General features: G+C 23.0%; 1 protein-coding gene across 1 annotated transcript; it reads left to right on the top strand.

The window, feature by feature from the left end:
- Positions 1 to 987: 987 nt before the first annotated feature.
- LOC140669063 (aminopeptidase N-like) lies at positions 988 to 12,724 on the top strand. Its single transcript, XM_072898540.1, has 13 exons — positions 988 to 1,118; positions 2,081 to 2,695; positions 4,259 to 4,723; positions 5,148 to 5,337; positions 5,851 to 5,998; positions 6,206 to 6,284; positions 6,496 to 6,881; positions 7,334 to 7,614; positions 9,364 to 9,554; positions 9,670 to 9,981; positions 10,077 to 10,146; positions 12,224 to 12,316; positions 12,465 to 12,724. The coding sequence occupies exons 2-13, from the start codon at positions 2,112 to 2,114 to the stop codon at positions 12,600 to 12,602; spliced, it is 2,937 nt and encodes a 978-aa protein (XP_072754641.1). The 5' UTR covers positions 988 to 1,118; positions 2,081 to 2,111; the 3' UTR covers positions 12,603 to 12,724.
- Positions 12,725 to 14,703: the final 1,979 nt, after the last annotated feature.

The following is a 14,703-nucleotide window of genomic DNA, read 5'->3' as shown; positions in this document are numbered from 1 at the left end:
CAAATATCTCACAATCAATAATTTCTAAAATATGCACATAAATATTACTTTAAACTACAATTGTGTAAGATTTTATGTATTTATGTATTTATTATAATACCTGACAAATGTTATTGACATTGTTCATTTCCGATTATCTGGAATTGGAACGGTAAGATTTTAATAGTGTAGATAACAATAGTTATAACGATATTAACCCATTAACTGCCAAATTTTTTTTTTGAAATTTTACTAATCTGTCAGGCTTACTAAATATATTTTTGGCGCCGAGTGGTGTACGTAAAATTCCAAAATCCCCAAATGGGGATCGTGGCAGCTAATGGGTTAACGGTTTGCAGTGTGTAGTAACCGCAGTGTCAACTGCAACTAATTCTTGCAAGAAAAGGAATTGTATTAAAAATAACATAATATTTTTATATACAAAATGAATCATTAAAAATAAAATATTTTGTATCTTTTTCGAAAAAGAAACGATAAATGTTTATTTTCTCTCGTTGTTAAAAAAATGTTTGTATGATTAATGAATAGGTACTTAAATTTTATGATTAATATAGATGATAGAGATAAATATAAACCATTTTAATATGATTAAAATGACGTTAACATATTATATTAATTAGAATAATTATAATACATTATTTACGTATTACATAAAAAATAAATATATGAAAGTACGTTGATATGGAAATGCTTTAATTCTCAACATGTAAAGGTTAAAAATTTTTATTTATAGATATAGGAAAACATAAATACTTATTTTTCTATATTGCTTATGAAATCCTACATGAAATTAACAAAATATATTAAATAAATAAATATCAAAAATTCAATGAATCTTAAAATATCATAAATATTAAATAAAATATCATAAATATAATTCTAAATTTAAATTTTGTAGGATTTGATGACCTTATATAAGTTGTAAATATATTTGTATTTATATATGTGTTTATTATGATGTTTCTTACATCGACATTGCCAGTTTTCGATTACCTCTTGAAACGTTAAGATTACGATAGTACAGATTAACCGTTCGCGGTGATAAAGTATCAACTTTAACTAGTTCTGAGAAGAAAAGGATTTTTGTTAGAAGTAACATAGCATTTTTACTATACAAAGTAAGTCTCTAGATACAGATTATATAACTTTCTCTTTAAAGTACGTAAAAGATATATAAAACACAATCTAAATAGTACTAAAATTTAAACACATAAAATAAGATTATATTTCGTTAAAAATTATTTTCAAAATTGTTGAATTGTTGAACATTTTATCAATTTCATTTATTTCTTTTTCTTTCTTTTTTCAAAAAACTTATATATATATATATATATATATATATATATATATATTTAAATTTTATATACATATTTGATATTTTTACATTGTATATTTGACAAAAACACCAATTTTATTTAATATAGTATTGTTAAAAAATGTCTTTGAATTCGAAATTTAAAGATTAAAAACAGGAAACATTTAAAACATTTTTTAAATATTTAATCCATACATTTGTAAATGGATAATAAAAAACTGGATAACTATAATGTTAATATAATACCGTACACATGTTTGTTTTATATCTTTTCGTAATATTAATAATAATTTGCGAGGTTACTTTAAAATCGATTACTGATTCGATATGTTTATTTAAACGAATAACGAACAAACAAAAAACGTTTATTTTGTTAATAAAAAAAATGTATATAATATATAAGACATATAAAAACATACAACTTGCTTTGACCTAGTTGCGCGCACACACACATATACATACACACACGCGCGTGCGCCCATATATGTATGTGTGTATACATGCCTGAAGAGACAACAAAGTCGAAAAAAATTTAAATTTCCTTCGACTATTCCGTTGATTATTTTTATTGCTAGTTTGATGAAAATATGATCATCTACGAAACAATAAATTTTAAAAATAACATATTCATATATGTAGATCGGTCTGTTATTCATCACGTATGAAATTACGCAAGAAAACTAATTTTAGAAAATACTTTATAAATTTATTTGCTGTAAAATTTATTATTTAAATTTTATTTTATATTTATCTTTCTTTCAACAGGAACAGTTGTTACAGATTCCTAAAAATTGACATGGCATTTCTAAGACTGTTATTTTATAGCGGTCTTATATTTAGCACCATAATAACATTTTCAATTAATGAAAATACGGGAAACTCATCGACTACATTTAATGATTACTTTAATAATATAATGCCAGTGCATTACGACGTCAAGTTAATACCATATTTCAAAGAAGACAAGGAACATGAAATATATAAATATAAAGAGTTTGAAACATTAATAGAAGAGTATCAAACAAAAGGCAACTTTGTTTTCTATGGCGAATTAAGTGCCATTATCGATATTTCTCGTTCAATTACAAAAATAGGTTTAAATTCATCGTCATTAACAAATTTTTTCTTTGGAGTGTTGACAAATGATTTATCTAATATGTATAGTGCAGAATTACAAAATAAGACTGTAGATACGAATGTTAAGTGTTTATTTCCGCAAAATACTGAATGTGAAAAGCAAAATTGCATTTTACATTTCAATGAAACTTTATCAAGTGGACGTTACAGATTAAATGCAAAATTTATTACTGCAATTAATACCACAGAAAACATTACTACTTCTTTGAAGACTATAGTCGAAAGGGGAGAATCATTCGAAATGTAAGTAATATTAAGAGTACAATAAATATATAAATTTTTGTCATTGTTGTTCTCGTATCTTTTATTATCTCTTTTTATAATATTTAATTTTATAATACTTTATATCACTATCTTTATTTTACTTTATATCACTTAATGTTTTTTACTATTTTTGAATTGTTAATCAATTCTATTTATTATTAAATACATGATATATATAAATTAAAAAAATGTATTATCATGGGAAATTGAATAGTTTAGATGAGTATGCAATAATTTATACTTTATGTTGTTTTATTACATATGTGCATGAAATAAAAAATATAAATATTTCTGTACTTTTTTACGCGCCTGTGCTCTATATATATAAATATTTATATAACAGAATGTTATATATCGCGTAATCAAATTTTATGTGAAAGCGATGATTCTTTAATCAATTTGAAGATAATTTCGTCTTAACAAAAATATTAAGACATCAATTTACTAATTTTCAAATTATGGGATTGAACGAAAAAGGTTTTTCGCAAATTAAATTTAAGATTAACATATGTAATTACATTTTTCCGTTAATCTTACAATTAACTTTTAAAAAATTTTAATTTTAAGTTTACAATTAAATAAACAGATATAATGGTAAAAATAAGAAGTTTTAAAAAAATGATGACCTGTTTCGATATTTTCGCTGAAAAAATAATTATCTTCAAATTGGTCGAAGAATTATTAAAAGTATATCTGGTAATTATATCTTGCACATATTATTATGTGTGTGTTTGTTTGTACGAAACGCTATGTCTAGAGTAATAAACTATACAGTGTGAGCCATTTAAAATGTTACAAACTTATATCTCAAAAACAAATCATTTTAGAAAAAAATGTCTCATATAAAAGTTTTGCAATTTTAAGGGGAATGTCATTCACCCTGGAAGCCATTTCAAGATCACATAAAAATCACTTTTAATTTAAAAAAATCACCTTTCTTAAAGAAAACTCCTATTCTATATTCTTATAGATCATCATAAGAGCTTTTTAAAATACTATAAGAGTATTTTTTATTAAGTACTTTTCGAGTTGTAAGGTTCAAAAGTTATAGTTCTTTTACATAAAATACAAAATACTTTAAAACATTCAATAATCGATAATTTTACCTTAATACTTTTATGTGCACAATAATGAAATGAATCAATTGGTGTAAAGAAACGCAGTTGTGTAAAAAAAAATCTAACTACAAATTTATATTTTATTTAAGACAATTGTACGTCTTTGTATACCAATTGATTCGTTTTATGCATATAAATATTGAAACTAGATAATCAAAAACTTAATATTTTATGCTTTAGCTGTATAATTAATAGTATAATTAAAGTATAAAAGTTTACTTCGTAAAACAAAAATTTATTTATATACACTATATGTAACGGATTCCAAGTCATGTAAATTTTTCTTATTTTTTCTTCTAACTTCAATCAATTGTGACATTTGTTTGGACATTTACGGACAGACACTCTGTATATATAATGCTATTAATATTATTAATTAATAAAAATCATCGTTATTTAAATCAATATTATTAAAATGTCGTAGGTCGGACGGAATACATTTTCAGGCGATTGGAGCCCGACGATTGTTTCCATGCTGGGACAAGCCGACAAGCAAGGCCACTTTCAACATTTTCATAAAGCATCATCGTAAATACCAAGTTTTTTCAAATATGCCGGTACAAAAACAGGAAACATGCAAGCATGAAATGCTTGAAACCGAAACATATATGAAGTGGACATGCTTTAATACTACTCCTCCAATGTCCACTTATATCGTGACGGTTGTAATCTCGTCAGCAGAACTTATTAAATTTGAGACGAAAAAATCTAGAATCATTATGTGGCGTAGACCCAAATTAGATCATATGGAATTTACTGAAATGATAGCAACCCAAACAATGATGTTATATGAATTTGAATGGAAAGAATTGAAAATACCAAAAGTGCAATTTGTTGCAATCCATAATTTGCTATATGACAATGAGAACTGGGGCCTTCTTTTAAATAGGTAATTCAAAAATTAGAAAAAATATCAATTTATTCAAATACAATTTATATATAAAACAAAATTAGAAATAATTAAATTAAAAATATAAAATTAAAAATTAAAAATACATACGTTAAAATATAATTGTTTTATTGTATAATTTTTATCCATGTACATTATTATACATATATTTTTATAACTAATTATAGGTTGATTTCAATCATATATACATGTATATCACGTATATGACAATAATCTATGTCACAATTTTTATATAATCGGTACAAAACAATATACAAATCAATATACAATTATATCACATTGGTTATTATATCCGTTTAGAAGATATTTTTAATTTTATATCAGATTATATATTAAAATTTTTATTATTTGCTCAAATTTATGTAACTTTTAAACTCTAGCATTTAATTTTTTTTTTTTTTAGAGAATCAAATGTTATTTACAATGAAAATCTAGATTCTGTTGCGCATAAAATAGAAGTAGCGCGGTTGATAGGACGCAAAATGACATATCAATGGTTTGCTGATGTAATAAATCCATCTTGGTCATCTGAGTTATGGTTAATCGATGGCCTTACTACATTGTATGGAATTGATGCTATCAATTCTATCTTGGTAATTTTTTTATTTCTTTTTAGTAATATTCTTAATTTATCAATTATATATGATATATATATTATATATTTTAATATGTTTCTTATGTTTTTATATTAATTGAAATATTATTTTATTTATATAAGTAGATATAATCTTTAATTTTATAAGAAAATAAAAATTTTTACACTATTTTTAACATTAAATATGTAGTATAAAAGTTGCTGAAACTATTTATAAATTTTTGTCATATCTGGAAAGACTAAATTTTATATTGGTACTCGATATTCTCAAATCGTTATAAAATTTACAATGTAGAGAGAAATAATACCATAATTTTCAATTATTTTAAATAGTTTTAAATGACATGACTGTTTCACAAACTATACATTACTTTATGGAAAAATTTTACTATATTTTGTAATGTTGATAAAAAATTTTCAAATTTATGTTCAATAAAAGCATTAAATGTGTATCGTTAATATTTCATTCGACTAAATAATCATTCGATTATATTAAATCTTTCTTTTTTAGCGTTATAAAAATTCGGAAATGGTGGATTTATTTATAGTTCAAGTTTATTATGAATCACTTCGTTTAGAGACTCACAATCAGTCTCTTATAAAGGAAGCCAATTTTTCCGAAAATAATGCTTTTTCTTCATTTTACCGTTACGTGAAAGGTAAAAAATTAATAAATATTTTTAAATATAATTTTATATATATATATCTATATATATATAAATACATATAAATATATATATATATATATATATACATATATATATGTATATATTAGTATACTAAAATTAAAAAATGTATGAAAAATGTAGTTAAAAAACTTCTAAACAAACTTATATATAAATCATATTGTATTATTTGAATTGTAGCACCCTTAATATTACGCATGTTGCAGTATGTAATTACAGATGAAATGTGTCACCGGAATGTTTATGAATGTTTAAAGTTGTGAGTATATTATGAAAAATATTGTATATACCATTTTAATATATTATTTGCTAATATATCATATAATCCAACATATAAAACATTAAATATTGCAATTATGTAAAATGTATAAAGTGTATAAATTAAATAACACTTTGATATTTTTTGATACGTAATTTACAATTAATACCGATTTTACTGTGTCAATAATGCCAAATTTTAACCAATATAGTGAGGTTAAGTCGATGAGTCTTCTCCAACATTTATGGCTCACCATACAGGCTAGTTTAAGCAAATTATATTCTCAGAAAGAACTAATGCTTTCTTCAACAATAGTAAATAATTGGATGAAATCTATAAATTATCCTGTGTTGAAAATAACGCGAGATTTTTCGAATAAAGCAAATGTATATAATGTAACAATAGAAAATTATGAAATACTTAAACAATACGCTTTCTGGATACCTGTAACTTATGTTTCCCAGAATAATCAAAATTTTGGGAAGCTTAAAATTCCGCTTTACGACAAAAGATTAATAATTTTGTCATCGTCCCAGCCGACTTATCAAGTTTCTGTAACAGATAATGGTTGGGTAATATTCAATTTACAACAAACTGGTGAATATTGATTAACAAATTTATTATATTTCTACATAATTAAAGTATCAAACCATTATATAATGTTAACTATATTCTTTTTTAATAACATTACGCAATATATGAATAAATAAATAGTAACATCATATAAAATTTCATAAAATATTGTATGACGTATTCTCTGCATTTTACTATCGATTAACGTGAAATAAATTCAATTTTGCATATATTATTATTTAAGCTAAAATAAATATAAATGGATTTATAATTTCTTATATAGTTTCATTTTACGCAATATTACCACAAATATCACTCTAAAATAATGTTTTTCTTAATTATTATAATTTATCTTTCTTTTTTTAATACTTGGAATTACTCAAATATTTAAAATGCAGATAATTATAAATATTTTTTAATAAATTTAATAAATCATTTAAATGAAAATCTAATAATATAAAAATTATTTACTACAGGATACTATCGCGTTAATTACGATTCTGAAAACTGGCAAAAAATTGCAGAATATTTGAACTCTAGAGAATATACAAAAATACATGTTCTTAATCGTGCTAAAATCATCGACGATGCATTTTATTTTATGATAAATGGCCAACTGAATTCTTTCCTATTCTGGAACTTGACGAGCTATCTTGGACAAGAGACAAATTATATAGCATGGTATCCTATGATAAAAGCTTTTGAACACATGTCGAGCATCTTTCCATTTCCAGATGAAGGAGTCCAAAATATCAAGGTATATAATAATAGAATTAATCGGTGGAAAAGTTTTTATATTATTTTATGTCATATTTTCCAAGAAAATACCTATATGTAGCTAAAAAGATTCAAGTATACTTTTGTGTATTCTTATTTAAGATAAAGTATAATCTCTATTATTTAAGAAAAGTTTTTATTTCAGTTTTATATCATAATTTTTAAACATACATTAGATTTCTGAATTATTATTTTTTTCAAATTTTTAAGTAATTTTCTATTAAAATTTCAATTTAAAATAATATGTACGTGTAGTAATGAAACGTATGTATAGTACTTAATATAAAAAAAATCGGTAATTTTGTAAGAGTATTAAATGTTGTTAATAAATTAAAGTTTACTTTGTATATTTGCTTGTGCATCATAATATATAAGTTCTCTTTTATTTATTTTTATTTTGGATTACAGAAAAAGATGTTAAAGACAAAAGTTGTTTGACTCGAAAGGGTATATGTGTATATATATGTATATATAATATGGTAACATTAGTTTGACTTTAAGCGTACAAGCCAAGGTCAAACTAATTGCATTATCTCATGTTCTCTTTGAAGACAAACAACTTTTTTGTAAAACATTGATTCTATATTTAAAAGTAAAAAAATTTTTATGGTGGAGAGAATAAATAAAATAAGAAGTATATATATATATATATATATATATATATATGTGTTGCTAGTACGGACTTAAGACTATTATGTTTCTTAATATGTATAAAATATCTCATTTTAAAGTTAAAATATCCCAAAAGTGACTTTCTTTTATCTTATAAACCAAAAGAGATATACCAAAATAAATACACATATATTAAATTAGGATAAATATGCATAAGTACTCCAAAGAAAACTCAAATTTTTTTTGTTGTAATCAACAAAACTAGTGCAAAGATAATACGTACAAGTGTTTTTACGAAGGCGCAAGTCTTTTATAAGTTTTAGATGAACAAATTACATAAATAAATTTATTCATCATAATTTATAAGATCTTCAAAAAAAGTTGATAGAAAGAAAAAAAAAACATGTATATTAGTTAATTTCACACACACACACACACACACACACACACACACACACACACACACACACACACACACACACACACACACACACACACACACACACACACACACACACACACACACACACACACACACACACACACACACACACACACACACACACACACCCACACACCCACACACCCACACACCCACCCACACACACACACACACACACACACACACACACACACACACACACACATGTATTCAGAATGTTTATGAAAAACCACCGGAATTTTAAAAATTAACTTACTGAATTAAATTATATTGATTCAGTAAGTGAGATACATTTATTCTGTTTGTTCGAGCGTTTTTAGTAACTTAAAAAGTTTTTATACACATAAACACAAATTTTTTACGTTAACAAATGATGCTCTCATATAAATTTGAGATTAAAATTAATACATTAATTGGATAATGTTGAGAATAAAACGAGATTTATTTTATGTCCAACGAAACGGTGTTTTACTTGAATCGTGTCCGTACAAAGCTAGACATTCAAATTTTTTAACTTATTTTAACATGAAGAGGTCAAGGAATGTAATGTTAGGACTTTGCAGTGGCTGTTCAATCAGTCTGCTTCTCTTTCAATCTAGTTGTTGAGAAATTAAATGTCAAACGTTACACGTTTACTGTAAACCGATATAATTATTTGACTTGGATAACTTTTAGGAGAAAATAAAAAATATATTGGCCAATCTACTTGAGAAAATAAAATACGAAGAAGATCCTGAGGAAAGTGATCTTACTAAATGTTTAAGGCAAGAAGCCATTAAATGGTTATGTATTCTTCGTGACTTGAATTGCCTCAAAAAAGCTTATCTAAAAATGATAAATATTATATACACGCCGGATACAAATAAGTAATTTTCCTTGTTACAGTTTTTTACCATTATTTGCATATTCAATTATTGAGTCGAGATGCAATATTAAAGCGCTAAATATATTTAATCAAACTTTTATTTTTGAATGTTGTAGATATTTGCCGTGGTGGAAAGAGTGGCTATACTGTAAAAGTTTGATATTAGCACCGAGTCTGCATTTCCGCAATGCGAAGAAACATTTAACGAAAAAATATAATAATGATAGATTTTTAGAATTTTTAGCTTGCGCTTCAAATAAAATTATGGAAGAATATTTAGAATCAATAACGTTCAAACATAATGAAATATATAACAAAATACATATCAAGAGAAATATGATGAGTTTTTTTTTTATTATTGCAAAACATACACAGCACGATAATGTGTTTTTGTATATATTGAAAAATTTTGATAAATTAAAACCAAGGTAATAACCAGAAATATTTCTTTCTTGAACGAATACTTTTTACAATTACAAAAATTAATTACGTATAATACTATATGTGTTGTTTTGTTTTATAGAGGTGTCAATGGAATTGCCATATTTATTGTCATTATTAATCATGTTTATTCTGAGAAACAATTAAATAAGGTAAGTTTTATACATCCGGTTTTTTTTTTATTATTATGCTTATTTATATCTAACGTATACATGTATATATATATATATCTATATATATATATATATGTATATATATTGCAGGCTTTTGTAAAATCAACTTTCTTTATAAAAAACTCAGCCTTCGACGTTTTATAAATATTTTTATAAGTTAGCATTTAAAGATTTGCAAAGTGTCTGTAACGGATATAAAATCTTTAAAAGATAATTCTTTCTTGAAAAATAATAATGATCTTTCATATAACTATATATTTTTATATCGCTCTCTTGAGAGTTACACTCTTTTAAAAGGGGAGGTAAAAATTAGATTTTTACTTATTTTTCTTAAATTTTGGACAAATTAAAAAAATAAAGTTTGATGATAATTTTCCACTGGCAAAAAGAATATTTTTTATTATATTGTTAAAATTTTCTCGTGTCATTAAATAAAATAATAAAATTGTGCATAATATTGTATTTATTTATTAACATAAAAAATTTTTAATTGAATTATTGATTTTACAAAAATAATAAAACAAGTAAAAAGTTTCTAAAGAAATCAAGCTTTCTAACGTATATTTTTAAATGATGACATTCTGTTAAAAAGTCCTAATAAAAAATTGAGAGTGGATTGCTTAATAATAAAAAACATAAGTTTATTCTTTTATAACAATACAAGAGAATTAAAAAAATATAAGTATTTTTTTAGTAGTAAAAAATGTTCATTAAATTTCATTTCTTTTAACTTGTCTAAATTTGAGAAAAAAAATTAAGAACCTAATTTTTACTATTCTGTTTAGAGGAATGTAACTGCTGCTCAGAGAGGAGTATATGCTTATATGTATAAAAACCCCTTTTAATTTTTGACGTATTATCTTCTAAAATTTATTGCTTTCAATTAGAATTATTATCTATATATCTGTATATATTTATATATCTATATGTATATCTATATATATTTATATATATATATATATTTTATATACATATATATAATATTTTATTATAAGTATATTGAAAATAAGAAATAATGATAATTATGCATATTAAGATTATATGCAGAGATTTGAATAACCTTGACATATGCTGTAAAAGTCATGACCCTGAATAACGTTCAAAAGGTTTTATTCGTCGCTCGTTGTTCATTAAAAAGTTATAGAATAAGCTATTTTGACGAATTTCATATAATTTTCGACACTATGTACATTAAATAAAATGTGCTTTTAGTACATAATATATTTACTACACATGACTAAATAAAGCATACTAAATTTTATTACACTTTTCTACATGGATTTCCAAAATCTTTAGCAAAGCGAGTTCTATTGCGACGTCACCTCTCTTTCCAATGCAAAACAAGATTTATTACTGTACGATTCTACATGGGTTTTGAAATGTTTACGCGAAGCGAGATTAAAATTATTAACGTATATAAATATAACAGTTCCGTACAGGTTGAGTTATGTTGCATATATTTTTGTATAACACACATTATACATTTACTTCTCAAATGTACAAGGAGTGAAAATGATGGTCTCATACCTGGAAAAACTTAGATTATCGAGCTTAATAAACATTTTTTACAATTTAAAACTGTATCTTAAAATCTGAAAATTATTGTAATTTGTAAAAATGCTTTCTTTATAACTTTTTAATAAACAAGAAGTGCCGCCTAAAACCTATTGATTACTCAAGGTCATAACACTATACGTTAAGATCATTCAAATCTGTGAAATCATAATATATGTCAAAGCTATTTAAATCTTTGAAGTCATCCTTTAATATGCATAAGTACTATTATTTATTATTTTCAATATATTTAAAATAAAAAAATATATATATATATTTATGATGTACAGACATACATATGATTTTAAATAAGAGAAATTTTGGCAAAATATTAGGAAATAATTTTGTGTCAAAAATTAAGAGGGGTTTTTCATATTATTTTTTTATTATGCTTAATTACTGAAATACTATTCCGTTACACATTCTTGTTAAATTAAAAAAATTTTGTTAAATGAAATTATTATTTATTGACGATAAATATTGATGAAGTTATTCTACATAGATCAGGAACTTCATGGAAAATATCATTAAGATTGAAGCATACAAAAAAAGTAATGAACGTATGTACAAGAAATATGGAACTCTCCTTGAAATGGTAAACTTTATTCAAAATTAGATTTATATTAAGTTTCCTATTAATATTTATATCCGTAATATATGTCACAAATATTTTGTCCTTTAATTATGTGAGTCTTTTAAGATAGCACAAAATTATTACATTAATTCAAAATAATCTGATTTAGGCGACTATTGAAGCTAATTTTTATGAGAATAAAAATCTTGTGAAAGAATGGATGGTGGATGCTGACAAAAAACTGTACAGACGTTCCTCTGAAATTCAAAAAATAAAGAATATATTTTTTCTTTTCTTAAAATATTAAAAACGTTTCAAAAGAAATTAATCGTGAATAATCATAATTACAGTAAAATATATATATATATATATAATATTATTTTTATACTATTAAATTATTATTTATAAACAATATTTATCCTTAAATATATAATATACATATTCTTATATGCACATATACACACATATATATATATATATAAATATATATATATACTTATATATGTAACAATAATAACACTTTAATATTATTAAGCATAATATTTTGTTAATATTATTCTTAATATATTATTATATGAATTACTTTTAATTATTGTCTATGTGTGTATATGTGTATCTAATAAATAAAATAATAAATTTGTAGCAATGACAACTGTTTAATAATATTATATATAATATATTTTATTAATATGATTTTAAATATACATATATTATCACATAATTTATATTTAGTTAATTAGTTAATAGTTATAATGCAAACATAAAAATTGTTTTAGAATTTATAATATTTATTTATATTTTTAATATTATTAGTTAAATTTTTTTATATGTATCCATGTGTGCATTTTTCCATTTATAATAAATTATCTAATAGTATTATTTTTGTTTAGAGATTCCCATAATCCTATAATCAATTCTATTTTTATAATATCAAAATATTTCTTATAATTTTCATAATATCAATATCTCTTCTATCTAGTTTATTATTTTTACTATCTAAATAGTTTATTTATTTGTTATATAAATTCGGAAATATATACATCCTCAAATAAATATTTTACAAAATTAATTTGTTTTAGAATAATCTTCCACGCAAAATTATAAAATTTTAGTTTATTTATCTAACAATCATAATATGGATATTGCAATTACATATACAGCTTTTGTAATTTTAATATTTTTAAGTTATAATTTTAATATTTTTAAGTTGTTGTGACTTACCATAATTATTTTCTTCTAGGCCACAAACTTTCTTAATAATATTTAGACTTAAATATATTTTGTTTGATGTTATATTGTCGATGATTTAAGTTCAAGTCAGAGTGAGAACGCAGAACAATTAAATAATAAATAATAATAAAATAAACAATCAAATAATAGTCAAGTAATTAAAATTTAAGTAATAAAAAGTCTGATAACATATTAGTTCAGGAAATGATAATTAATCTATACTTTAAAATACATATTTTAATATTATAATTTTATATTTCACGTATATACATATATGTTATAATACTTTAAATATTTTGACAATAAATTAAAAATGACGTATTGTATGTACGTTATAGTGCGCTAATGTTTTTTTTGTCAGCTCTGTTATCGTACAACGACAGGAGGTTTTAACATGATTGAAATGACTTTAATATATTGTATAATCATAAAGTATTATTTACGGACTACATAAAAAATAAATATGTAAAAGTACTTTGATATGGAAATTTTTCAACGTATAAAAATTAAAAATTAATAATTACAGAAATCGGAAGACATAAAAATTGATTTATTTCATATTATTTATTAAACGTGTACGAAATTCACAAAATAAAATACACAAATATCTCGCAATCAATAATTTCTAAAATATGCACATAAATATTACTTTAAACTACAATTGTGTAAAATTTTATGTATTTATGTATTTATTATAATATCTGAAAAATGTTATTGACATTGTTTATTCCTGATTATCTATTGGAACAGTAAGAATTTAATAGGATAGATATAGCAATAAATATAACGATATTGACGGTTTGCAATGTGTGATAACCGCAGCGTCAACTAATTCTAGTAAAAAAGGGAATTATATTATAAATAACATAACATTGTTATATACAAAATAAATCATTAAAAATAAAATATGTATCTTTCTTTTTAAAGATATATAAAAGATATATAGAGAAGAATTTAAATAGTACTGAAGCATGAAATCGCACGATGAGTATCTTAATTTCTAATAAATCTTAATCTTTATTTTAATTCCTTTTAAGTTATCATTTTCAAAATTGTTGACATTTTATTAATTTCTTCTATTTCTTTTGTTTTTCCTTTTTTTTTATAAACCTATATAATTTTCTAATTTTCATACATACAGTGTGCATCTGACAAGAACGTTAATTTCATTTATCATA

The sequence above is a fragment of the Anoplolepis gracilipes genome, chromosome 1 (assembly GCF_047496725.1).
Source record: "Anoplolepis gracilipes chromosome 1, ASM4749672v1, whole genome shotgun sequence".
Lineage (NCBI taxonomy): Eukaryota > Metazoa > Arthropoda > Insecta > Hymenoptera > Formicidae > Anoplolepis > Anoplolepis gracilipes.
Note: the sequence above shows the minus strand (reverse complement) of the source record. Positions and strands in the feature narration are given on the sequence as shown.

Coding starts and splice junctions, on each gene's coding strand:
- LOC140669063 (XM_072898540.1), top strand. CDS start 2,112: ATGGCATTTCTAAGACTGTTATTTTATAGCGGTCTTATATTTAGCACC. Junction 6,882..7,333: donor ATTCAATTTACAACAAACTG/GTGAATATTGAT, acceptor TATTTACTACAG/GATACTATCGCGTTAATTAC. Junction 7,615..9,363: donor AAGGAGTCCAAAATATCAAG/GTATATAATAAT, acceptor GATAACTTTTAG/GAGAAAATAAAAAATATATT.